General features: G+C 40.1%; 2 protein-coding genes across 2 annotated transcripts; both read right to left on the bottom strand.

The window, feature by feature from the left end:
* Positions 1–992: 992 nt before the first annotated feature.
* LOC110098901 (uncharacterized mitochondrial protein AtMg00810-like) lies at positions 993–1585 on the bottom strand. The gene is made up of 2 exons (XM_020825850.1): positions 1199–1585; positions 993–1088 (listed from the first exon to the last, which is right to left on the bottom strand). The coding sequence occupies exons 1-2, from the start codon at positions 1583–1585 to the stop codon at positions 993–995; spliced, it is 483 nt and encodes a 160-aa protein (XP_020681509.1).
* Positions 1586–9041: 7456 nt separating this feature from the next.
* Positions 9042–11281, bottom strand: LOC110098888 (inorganic phosphate transporter 1-4-like). Its single transcript, XM_020825835.2, has 2 exons — positions 11182–11281; positions 9042–10864 (listed from the first exon to the last, which is right to left on the bottom strand). Exon 2 carries the CDS (start codon positions 10843–10845, stop codon positions 9244–9246), a length of 1602 nt encoding a protein of 533 aa, XP_020681494.1. The 5' UTR covers positions 10846–10864; positions 11182–11281; the 3' UTR covers positions 9042–9243.
* Between the last annotated feature and the right edge of the window lie 956 nt (positions 11282–12237).

Below are 12237 nucleotides of genomic sequence, written 5' to 3'. Positions count from 1 at the left end.
CACTGTTCACCTATCAAATTTTGCGTTTGAATGAAACGAATGGCGGACGACATACCACAACATGTAGTTCAGTTGAAAATGGTCTAATCACAACTAACCTAGAAAACAAGATGCCATCGAAAAACCTCAACTTCAAATCTCCTCATCATGTACTCTACAATACCCAACACACACACTCTCATTTCCGTGCACTTAGCTTCGCATGCTATCAATGGTTTAAACTTCACACTCCACATAATTAGCTCCATGCTCCCAACTCGGCATATTTATGGCATACTCATCATCTCATAAGAGTTACGAATGAAATATACCATCCAATGGCATCATCATCATCTCTTACGATGTTGTCTTTGATGAATCGTCTTATCCCTACCAATCCCACGCAAATCCAAAAATTTCCCATAGAACTCACTGAATATTAATTCCAGCTGAAATTCTCCCAACATTCTCTTCCACCAGCCCTCAAAATTCCTCATCAGGCACAGTTGCAAGACCTCCCTCCACGCCACCAAATGCTGATGCTTCAATGAAGCCATTACCCCCAATAGCAGCTCACAAGCCCACTTCACACACCCACCCAACGGTCACTATACCTTAAATAGGAAGTCAAAAACCAAAAAAGCTTCACTCATGTGGTCAAGGATTCATATTGGAGAAAAGCCATGTCCGATGAATTTCTTGCCCTTCAACAAATTGGAATGTGGCACCTTGCTCCGTATTCCCCAATATACAGTGTCCTTAGTGTTAACCTGCAAGGAATAAGGTTAGAGAGGAGAAGAAAATTGGATTTCAACTTTTCTCATATATTCGCCTACTGCATTGCATCCCTATTACAGAGTATATAATATGCTGTTGTAACCGAAAGTAAAGTGGCTACGGCAGAGAAACGAGGATGGCAGAGCACATGATGAGCTAAGCCGGGTAGTGGAGAGTAAACTGCCAGGTCAGAATAATTTCTTCTGTTGACCGTTTGCATATGTTGACAGCCTCCCTCAAGCTGATGGTGCCGGAGAAACCAGAAGCTTGTTTCGTAGTGTGAGAAACGGGATGCGAGGAAGCACCTTGGTGAAGATATCAGCTATTTGATCCTGGGTACTTATATGATGCACATTGACAGAGCCTGATTTAATGCAATCCCTTATGAAGTGATAATCCACTTCTATGTGCTTTGTCTGTGCTTTGTCCGGGAATGAAATACCGGATTATGGGCAAGTGCAATTGCTGAAACATTATCGCAATAAAGGAAGGTAGGAGCTGTAATGGAAAATTGGAAGTCCGCAAGTAAGCATCTGATCCAAATAATGTCGGTAGCAGCAGTGGCTAATGCACGATACTCAGCTTCCGTGGATGAGCGAGCAACAGTGGGTTGTTTCTTTACACACCAAGAGATAAGATTTTCGCCGAGAAATAAGCAGTAACCGGTTGTGGATTTTCGATCAAACGGATCCCCTGCCCAGTCGGAATCGGCATATGCCCGTAGAGATAAAGAACCAGAGCGAAGTTGTATACCAAAATCTGCAGTGCCTTTTACATATCGAAGTAGATGTTTGAGGGACAGAAAATGTTGCTGAAGAGGTGTATGCATAGCTTGACACAACATATTAACAGCATATGAAGTGTCCGGACGAGTTATCGTCAAGTATTGAAGAGCACCTACCAGCTGTCAGAACAGCTCAGGATTGTCAAACGGCTGCAGTCCATTCGGCTCAGCTGAACGTTTGGTAGGCAAAGGGATTGTGACTGGATTGTAGTTAGACATTCCCGCACGATGCAGCAAATCCAAAACATATTTGGATTGTGAGAGATGATATCCTGAAGCATCGGGTATGGCTTGAATGCCTAGAAAGTAATGTAGATTACCGAGATTCCGAATTTGAAAATGCTGATGAAGGTTAGCAAGTAATTCAGATAACAATGAAGGATTGTTTGTTGTAACTAAAATGTCATCTACATAAACCAAGAAATAGATTAGAGCCGAGTTATGGTTGTAGATGAGCAAGTATGGATCCGCATCACTGTGTCGAAAGCCCCAAGCTTGAAGATGATTAGTAAGTTTGGCAAACCATTGGCGCGGAGATTGTTTAAGCCCATAAATGGCTTTTTGAAGCTTGCAAACATAGTTAGGATGCTGAGGATCTTTGAATCCCGCGGGCTGATGCATATAGACGATTTCATTTAAATCACCATGTAAAAATGCATTGAAGACATCCAATTGCGTTATGGACCACTGATTGTAAAGAGAAGTGAGAATAAAAAGACGGATAGTAGGCAATTTTGCTACTGGACTAAATGTCTCCGTATAATCTATGCCAAACTCCTGACGATGACCTTGGGCAACCAAACGAGCTTTGTAGCGAGCTATGGATCCATCCGATTTACGTTTGGTTTTATAAATCCATTTGCATCCGAGCACCGTTTGTGAGGTTGGATGAGGAACAAGAACCCAAGTTCCTTTCTGTTGGAGGGCTTGAAACTCAGAGGACATAGGATCACGCCAACAACTATGCTTGGCAGCCGCTGAGTAACAAGTAGGTTCGGGTTCGTCAACAAGGTGATGTTGAAGATTAAAGACTGGCTTTGGCTTAAGCACTCCAGATTGGAACCGGGTAATCATGGGATGTTTAACAGGTGGAGGTAAAGGTATAGGGGAAGAAGTACTAGGAGAAGAGGAAGGAAGTAACTTAGGTGTTGAGATATGCTCAGCAGAAGACGGGCTGGATGAAGGACCAAGAGAAATTTGACTTGATGATACATTTTGAGGAAGAGTAGGTTTATCTGAATTTGGTGGTTTCTGGATAGGTAGGGAAGGAGGAACCAAGAGAAGAGGAGGTGTTGTAGAGTTAATATCCACATGAGGAGATGATTGAGTGGGGTTGATGGAGGAGATGAACGGAAAGACCTGTTCGTGGAATTGCACATGACGATATATGAGTATTTTTTGCTTTGTTAAATGATAACACCTGTATCCTTTATGATTGCTGCTATAGCCAAAAAACTGACAGGCTGAAGATTTCGGCGCAAATTTGTGTGGTGCAGAAGGCTGAAGCCAAGGATAACACAAACAGCCGAAAACTTTGAGGTGTGAGTAGGAAGGAGGGTGCTTGTACAGACGTTGATATGGAGATTCCAAGTGGGTATTTTGTGATGGAAGTAGATTAATCAGATACACTGCAGTCAACACAGTTTCTGACCAGAACCGAAGGGGAAGATTAGCCTGAAGAAGAAGAGTGCGTGTAGTTTCTATGATATGACGATGTTTAAGCTCGGCAAGCCCATTTTGTTGAGGTGTATAAGGACAGTTAAACTGATGTATGATGCCTTGAGTGGAAAAGAAATTTTTAAAATGAGAATTGTTAAATTCTCCACCGCCATCTGAACGATATATTTTAATAGATTTAGAGAATTGTTTTTGTAGCATGGCATTCAACTGAATGAATTTAGAAAACACTTCTGATTTAGTGCACATTGGATAAACCCAGCTGAAACGAGAAAACTCATCAAGGAACAAAACATAATATATGTATCCATTAATAGAAGAGGTAGGGGAAGGACCCCATACATCAGACACAACTATTTGAAAGGGAGAAGTACATTTTGACTTGGAATTGAAAAACGAAATTCTATGACTCTTTGCTGTTTGACATGGATGACAAACATTTTCGGAAACTGAAATGTTTAACAAAGGAAAACAACGAGTTACAGTGGACAAAATTGCCTTGTGAGGATGGCCGAGCCTGGCATGCAAAAGAGAGGAGCTAGTGGTGGTATGAAGAGCAGTTGAGGATGATCTTGTAGGAAGACTGACGGGGTATAATCCATCAGAGCACGGACCCGAGAGAATCGACTGATTGGTTGTCTGGTCCTTTATGTCAAAACCATGAGGGGAAAAGGAAACAATGCAATTGTTATCAGAAGTTAATCGATGGACAGAGAGTAAACTGTGAGTAACTTTGGGAACATGAAGAACAGGGAATAAAGACAGCTTACGTTTAGGAGTAGGGAGAATACCATGACTAGTATGAGAGATGGGAAGGGACTGCCCGTTGCCAACCTGAATTTGCTGATAGCCATGGTAAGGTTGACCTCAACCAGAGGATGCTGTGAGAGCCAAGGGTTGATCGGAGAGCTGAACAGAGTGAAGCGCTCGGGTTGCTTCATTTTCGAGATTCATTTCTTCACTGCATAGCAAAGAGTAGAAATCATCTAAGCTTAATGGCTGCAGATTTGTACGACCGCAGTCTTGAAACCTTGATACGAGGCCGGTAGGCCATTGAGGGTGTACATAATAACATCTTCGGAGTCCAAAATGCATCCAGCAGCTGTAAGTTGATCAACCTTGATTTTGATATCAGTTAAAAACTGTTGCATCGTTTTATTTCCCATAGAAATAAAATTCAGATCATTTTTTAGCTGAAGAACGCGGGAACGATTCGAAGACTGAAGTCGTTTGCCGATGGTCTCCCATATTTCAGAGCAGGAATTCAAATGCAGAATATATGGAAGAAGGGATGTAGAGATAGTTGAAAGAAGAGCAGCGGGAAAATTTTGATCTATCAACAGCCAAGTAGAATAGTGAGGGTTCGAAACTACCGCTACGGTAGCCGAAGCTATTTGACGAGGCGGACGCGGAACAATGCCATCTAAATACCCTTCGAAACTATTTGCTCGAAAGACCTTGAGCACTTGTGATCGCCAGGGAAGATGATTTTCAGGAGTAAGCTGAACTGTAATCACATTCTTAATGGTAGACATTAAGAACTTTAACTGAGGGGGAATAATTGTTGTTCCAACAAGCGGAGCCGAAACAGGTGGGGCTGATTCAACCGGAGGAGGCGGAACTGGAATACTGTCCGCGGTGGAAGAGCTGCCGGACTCCATTGGAGAAAGAGAAAAAAAAAAACAACAAGCCGTAAGGCTTACTGAAGCTCTGATACCATGTTAACCTGCAAGGAATAAGGTTAGAGAGGAGAAGAACAATGGATTTCAACTTTTCTCATCTATTCGCCTACTGCATTGCATCCCTATTACAGAGTATATAATATGCTGTTGTAACCGAAAGTAAAAGTGGCTACGGCAGAGAAACGAGGATGGCAGAGCACATGATGAGCTGAGCCGGGTAGTGGAGAGTAAACTGCCAGGTCAGAATAATATCTTTTGTTGACCGTTTGCATATGTTGACACTTAGTTGCTGTTGGACATACAAGAACAAACTCCACCCACTTGGACAAATTGCTCGAAATAAGGCTCGTCTTATCGCATAGGGCTGTTAGGAAAAACCTGGCATAGACTACAACGAAATCTTCAGCCCCGTAGGACATTCGTTTAACAGTTGGTGCTCGCTATGCTTAGAAAGCACACCAATTTGACATTTCTAATGCATTCATGCATGAAAAACTCATGGATGAAGTCTATATGCAGCAACCACCGGGACTTTTAAGACTTGCAACATCTCAATCATTTCTGTTACTTGCAGCAGAAGACTATTTATTAACTCAAGCTGGCGCTTCACCAATGATTATCCTCATTCTTCGCTCCTCCACTTCAACGAGGTTTTCAATTCAGCAAATCTGATCCATCATTGCTCCTCATTCTCCGCTCCTCTCCTTCACCTCTGCATATACATATCCCGTTTGGATGGCCGGAGGCTTGCCGGAATTGCAATCGATTGAATATAGTGTGGTTGGAGATGCCCTTAGTCATTTGGTTCAAGATTTTCATTTGCACATTCAATAAACCTCATCCCTCCATTATGATAACACTTGAGCTGTATAAGCCTCATAAACAGCCTGGTGTTACGTGCTCACATAAGGCACATATTTAAGTTTTTTTTTTGTTTGTAATATTTTATATTTTTGGATATCAAATTTATTCATTATTTTATGGGAGAAAAGATTATTTTAGTTAAATTAAAAAATAGATAAAATATTTAATTAGCATAAGAATATATTTAATTCATTTTAATAAACATTTAAATCTTTTATGGTTTAAAAATGCTATTTAGTGTTCTATAAAAATAATATTTTGCAATTGCTGATATTTTTTGTCCCATTATCACGAGACGGCCGGTCTGAAAGTTGCTCCAAACAGGCTGTTCAATATCAAAAACATCTTGTTGTTAACGATTATCTTGCTGGCCATTAAAAGAGAAAGAAACTGAAAACTTTCTAATTGTAATTTTATTTTGTTGACATTTTGCATCTTAAAGTAGATTATAATGCTGATCTATGCCAATAATTTTAAAATACTTATCGGCCTTTGGATTTTCAAACATCTATAAAATTTTTATTAATATGGATGAGGGGGTACTCAAATTGCATATAAAATTTTATTGCTTATCCATGCATATGTTATTTTTAAAAGATTTAATATTATCAATCTAAACACAATTGACACAAATAAGGGCGCCCTTAGTCCACAGTCCCTCCAACCATTGTCGTTCCGCTACTATCCCATCGACCTCCAACGCACGACTACGGTCCCTCCGACCACAATAACCCTATTACGATCCCTCCGACCACCGTCGCCCGACTAGGTTCCTCCAGACTTCATTGCCCAACTACAGCCCCTCCAACTATCGTCGCCTAACTATGGTTCCTTCGACCACCGTTTTCTGACTATGGCCCATTTGATCATCGTTGTCTTATTACGGTCCCATGGACCACCATAACCCAACTATGGCCCTTCAGACCTCCATCGTCTGACTACGGTCCCTCCCAATTCCGTCACTAACTAAGATCCTTCCAACCAACATCATCTAACCCTGTCACTCAACTATGGTTCCTTCGACCTTCATCACATGACTATAGTCTCTCTGACTATCGTTGCCCGATTACAAACCTCCAACTATTATCGCCTAACTACGGTTCTTCTGATCATACAAACAAGTAAACAATATCTTAAGAATATAGCTCTTATGTTACTGGGTTCTTCCAATTATAACCCTAAACCACAATACCTCTTAAATGACTTGTTCTATACCAAAATTTTCATAATAATTTTCTTAAAAACTTTTCAATCGAAATTTTCAACACAGCTATGGCCCCAATCAATAAAGCCAATAAGCCAAATTCAAAGCTTTGAGGATTAAATAAATTCTTAAATAAAACTGTGTGCATTAATACATAAAAAAGATCACATTCAGTTGGACCATTAAAAAGTAATTAAAGCCTTAATTCGAAATTTGTACAACAAATGAATTTCTTTTGACTAATGAGTAATTACAAAGGCACGAAGCTGCAGTTGTTTTTTCTATTGACTTTTTAATAAAATAATAATAATTATTATAATAAATAAAGAGAAAATTGAAACTAAAGTTTCACTTGAGATAGCTTTCTTATTGCTTTTAAATAACTTTTTAGTACAAAAATTAAATTTTTTTAACTAGAGGCCGTTTGGTTTGGTCTTGAGGTGATTGAAAAATCCCTAAAAAAAGATTATGGGACATAAGCTTTTAGCTTTGATTTTTTATTTGAGATTTTTATTGATTAACATCATGCAAGAATGATGTCAACATTATCCAAACAACTGTGTTTCAAATATAATAGAGTCATTTTACACATCATTCCATTTTACACTATATTTTTTTCTAATCAAATCAAATATCCCACTAGTTTAATTTTGGTGTTTTTGAAAATTATTAGATTCGACAAATTTTAAAATACTATAAATTCTCTGTAATTATCCCAAGCATCACTCGTCGACACGCCACCAACTACATCTCGCCAGTCACTAGGCCATAATTGGCCACTCTGTGGTCATTGCTGCCATCGACAACAAGTCATTACCATTGTTAGGGTTTACACTACTTTTATTTTACTTCAAAGGAAATAAAAAAATAAACACCACCTTTATTTATTTTACAGTTATCCAAATAATTTTAAATATTTCAAATATATTATAATTTTTATACTATATTTATTTTAGTCACTTTTTCATTCAATGAAATGGCTCCTTAAAAATTAAAATCTAAATTTAATAGGGTGAATATTTTGATGATGTATAAGAATACTTATGTATATATAATATCCCCCATCATTAAGTTGCAATTCACATGTTATAAACTTCACATACTTCAAAAAAAGATGGTATAAAATAATCATTTTCTTATGATTAATATAACAAATTTTTTATGCAAACTACCTAAGGAGCTATTTAGTTAGCTATAAAGTGAATATAGTGAAAAATAAATACTTTAATATTGTTTGATTGTCTATAAAGAAAATATAAGGGAAAAGTAAAGTAAAATCACTGTATTATGAATACGTAGAGATCTATTTTCAAAATGATGAATTGTGATTAGGATTTATGCTGATTTTGAGCTGGAATTATGCCAAATCATCTTAATTGACCCCAACTAATTAGGAGAAGGTTAATGTTAATAACTGAAAAATATAACATATGAAGTGTTACAAAAACTATATACCCAACATCATTGAACCCTTATGCTAATCAAGGGTTTTGATAGGAGGACAACAACCACGGAAATGCTAATTGAGGTTCTATTGAGGAGTAAAACAACCAAGGAAATATCTCCAGTAATGATGGGAAGGCTCCGTACCACCACATCGCTACCAAAAACCTAGTCAGCGATTAAATTACAGTGAGGCTTCGGTGCCTTAAATGACGTGGAAGATGCTAGAGAAGGAGAAGAGGAAGATGCGACGAAGAAAACTTGAATGGAGTGAAATTTTGTTCAATGCTCGAAACTTCCATGACTATCAATCTGATAGAAAGGGAACATCATTGAAAGGGCGAAGTCGAACAGCAGGAAGGAGCCAATGAAGTGCTCGAGCAAAACTCTACCTCATGTGAAGCCGACATGAAATAGAGAAGAAACACAGATGATTCCCTCACGTTCATCTCATGAATTTCTTTTTCGCTCAAATTGGACGGTTTTACTTTGTCCGTAAAATAAATGAAATATGAGAGTTTCGAATTCTTTAAATTTTATTTTACTTTATTTTGTATCAAACCAAATAAATAAAAAGTTAAAATACACATATTTGATTTACTTTATATCATGCCAAATAGCCCCTTAAGGATAAGCAAAAGAAACTTGGTCGCCTATTTATTCAAAAAAATGTAATTTCTTGTATACTTTCATGAGATAAGCAAAACGTAATTCTGATCTGACGCCGTCATTAACTTAGATTCATCAACAAGCCTTTTAGAAAGATTTACACGCGCGAAAGAAATTAACTCACTGGAAACCTGTTTTCGTGAAGAACTGTGGCAGCTCACAGTTCAAACAGTAGAAATTTTATTGCTTAAGTCAACGTTCTCCTCCTCTTCGTTCTCCCCAGACATCTCCTCCAGAGACTTTCCCTTCGATTCCGGCACCAGAAAAGTAAACATCAGACCCAATAGATTACAAGCGGCGAGCACAAAAAGCGCGTTCTTCACTCCAATCCCAGGCGGATACCCGCGATCGGTCTTCGTCTTATCCTTGTTCTGTGCTGCGTACAGAAATCCAAACGATCCCACAATAGCTCCGGCCTTCCCGGCCGCCGCCGATATTCCATGGCACGTCGACCTGAACCTCGCCGGAAATATCTCCGCCGGCACAATGAAAGTTGTGCTGTTAGGCCCAAAATTGGCGAAGAAGAAGGTTAGCCCATACATAACCACGAAGCCAATGTGATTTCCCGGCGTCGTCCAATGATGGTAAGGAATTGCAAGCCCCAGCATGAATACCATCATGAAGAAGAATCCCATCATTTGTATGGTAAACCTTCCGATAATATCGATCAGCGCAACTGTGAACCAGTAACCAGGCACGGTGCCGCATAGGGCGATGAGAGTCTGAGCCCTCGCGATCTTGAAAACCTCTTCCAACGCGTTCATCGTCGCCGCCTTTGGTATCCATCCTATAGCGCTAAAGATGTCTTTTTGAAACAGGTTCTGGCTGTAGAACGCGATGTCGAGAACAAACCATGTCGTCGTCGTTCCGAGTAGATGAAGGCCGTGACGATGAGCAAACTCCTTTGAAAAAAGACCAAATTGATTGCTTTCTTTGAGAGTAATTCTCTCAACCTTCTCCTGCTCCTCCTGGATCTCTACTTGAAGCACTCTGGTCATGTCCTGCGCCGCCTGCTTCGCGTTCTTCGCCACCAACGCGGTGTACCGAGCCGTTTCCGGCATCTTCATCCGCCAGTAGTAAGTCACCCCCGCCGGGATGGCGCCGAACATGAGAATAATTCTCCATACGAAGTCGGCTTCAGGCACGGTGGAGCCGATGGCGTCCGCGCTGTAAGGCGGCGCCTTGAAGTGGTATTTGAAGGCGGAGGATATGATAAGCGTGACGATCCCGCCGGTGAGAATTCCGAACCCCTGCATCGCGAAGACGGCAGCGATGAACGCGCCGCGTGTCTTTTTGTTAGCGTATTCCGACATGATGGTTGCGGAGAGGGGGTAATCGCCGCCGATGCCGAAGCCGAGCCAGAAGCGGAAGAAACAGAGCGTAGCCATGGTGCTTTTGGCTGTATGACCGAAGGAAAGGCCGGAGGCTAGGGAGCAGATGACCATGACCATGAGGGTCATGCCATAAACCTTCTTCCGACCCATCTTGTCACCGAGCCAGCCAAAGAAAAGCTGGCCGGTTAGAGTGCCGCAGAAAGCGACGCCGTTAACGGCGGCCGAGACGTTTGGGGGAAGGGTGCCGGGGGTCGGAGAGCCGTCGATGCGATAGTAGATGCGGCCGAGGAGTTTGGTGACTAAAGAGATGCAGAAGAGATCGTAGGCGTCGGTGAAGAATCCCATTCCGGCGATGATGATTGCGGTGAAGTGGTAAAGTTGGGTCTTTGCTACATCGAGCGCGTTCAGGACTTCGAGCTGATCTCTAGCCATGGCTACTTCCCTCCTTCCTCTGAAATAACCAACTGGTTAGTTTAGAAAATAGTGATTTTGAAGAAATGAACTTAGAATTCCGCGGGAATGATCGTAGAATCTGAAGCAATTCCTTTATGAGAAAAAACAGTAATATTGGAATAGTTTTTTATTAAAAATTAATTCCTCCATTAATGCAACATAAAAGGGCGAGATTTGAGGTCTCTGATCAGAGAAAAACGAGACAAATTTTAAAAATTTTCCATTAAAAGCTGGAGCAAAAAACGGACAATTTCCTTAAAAAAATAGGTATATCTGTCTTTAAATGACTCATTAGGAGGGAAATAAAACTAATACCGGTAGTCGTGGTAGAGAAGAATAAGCCAATTGAACAGGGGAGTGTAGGGAAAGAGTAAGAGTCCCGAGGAGGAGGAGGAGGAGGAGGAGGAGGAGGAGCAGAGTATTTAATGGGGGAAGGGAGAAAGATTTGACTGCCAGTTAACGGCTATTTAATGGAATATTCTTAGATTCTACAGTAATATACCTCTTGAAACCTTCCAATGCACTTTCGGATTAACAGGTCGGGGGATCCAAGTCATTTTCAGATCAAGTTATAAAATAGTTGGATAAATTTTTGGGTAGACCTAATTGTATATGAACTTCCAACATATAATGAAAATATTATTTGAATATGTCAAGAACATTTAGATATATTTATTATCTTATATATTGTTGAAGGTGTTAGTATATATATGATTGCAAGAAGATTATAAAAAAAATGTATATGCCTAATGAATAAATAAGTTCAACCCCTTGTAATAATGACCGGATGAAAATAAGAATGATTATTGATACGTAGTCGAAAATTAATATTTTTTTATCGGGAACAAATCTCGAGACAAAATCAAGTTGAAAACTTTCGAAATTAAAATTGAAACCATCCGAACTCCGATTTCAGTAAACTTACAGTCGAACTGAACGTCTCAGAAATATGAACCCAACGATACTAAATTCGACTCAATATGAGCCCAAATGAGTCCAATCAAGGACCTGAAGCGTTGTTGGAAGGCTCGAACTACAATTTGGGTTAACAAACAGTTTCCAAAAATGACGTGCTTATAATCGAATCGAGCGGCTCGACGAGACAAATCCATTGATCCCAAGATCGCCAAATTCCGACATCATTAAGACCTTCAATTGTCTATTGAATGGTCCATGATCAAGGGATTCAACATCGGCCATCCATCCAACCACTCCCCATTTACCCTTAATATCTCACCTATTTACGGGCCATGCCACTCCAAAAACCTATAAATAAACCCCTCATTTCTCCTTAAAAGGGACCCAAGCAATAAGAGAAGAGAAGGAAGAGAAAGAATAAGCTCCTCATCAACCACCGTCGGACTTCCGCCG

Source organism: Dendrobium catenatum, unplaced genomic scaffold (assembly GCF_001605985.2).
Source record: "Dendrobium catenatum unplaced genomic scaffold, ASM160598v2 fragScaff_scaffold_1381, whole genome shotgun sequence".
Lineage (NCBI taxonomy): Eukaryota > Viridiplantae > Streptophyta > Magnoliopsida > Asparagales > Orchidaceae > Dendrobium > Dendrobium catenatum.
The sequence above is the reverse complement of the archived record's forward strand: the minus strand, read 5'-3'. Positions and strand labels throughout refer to the sequence as shown.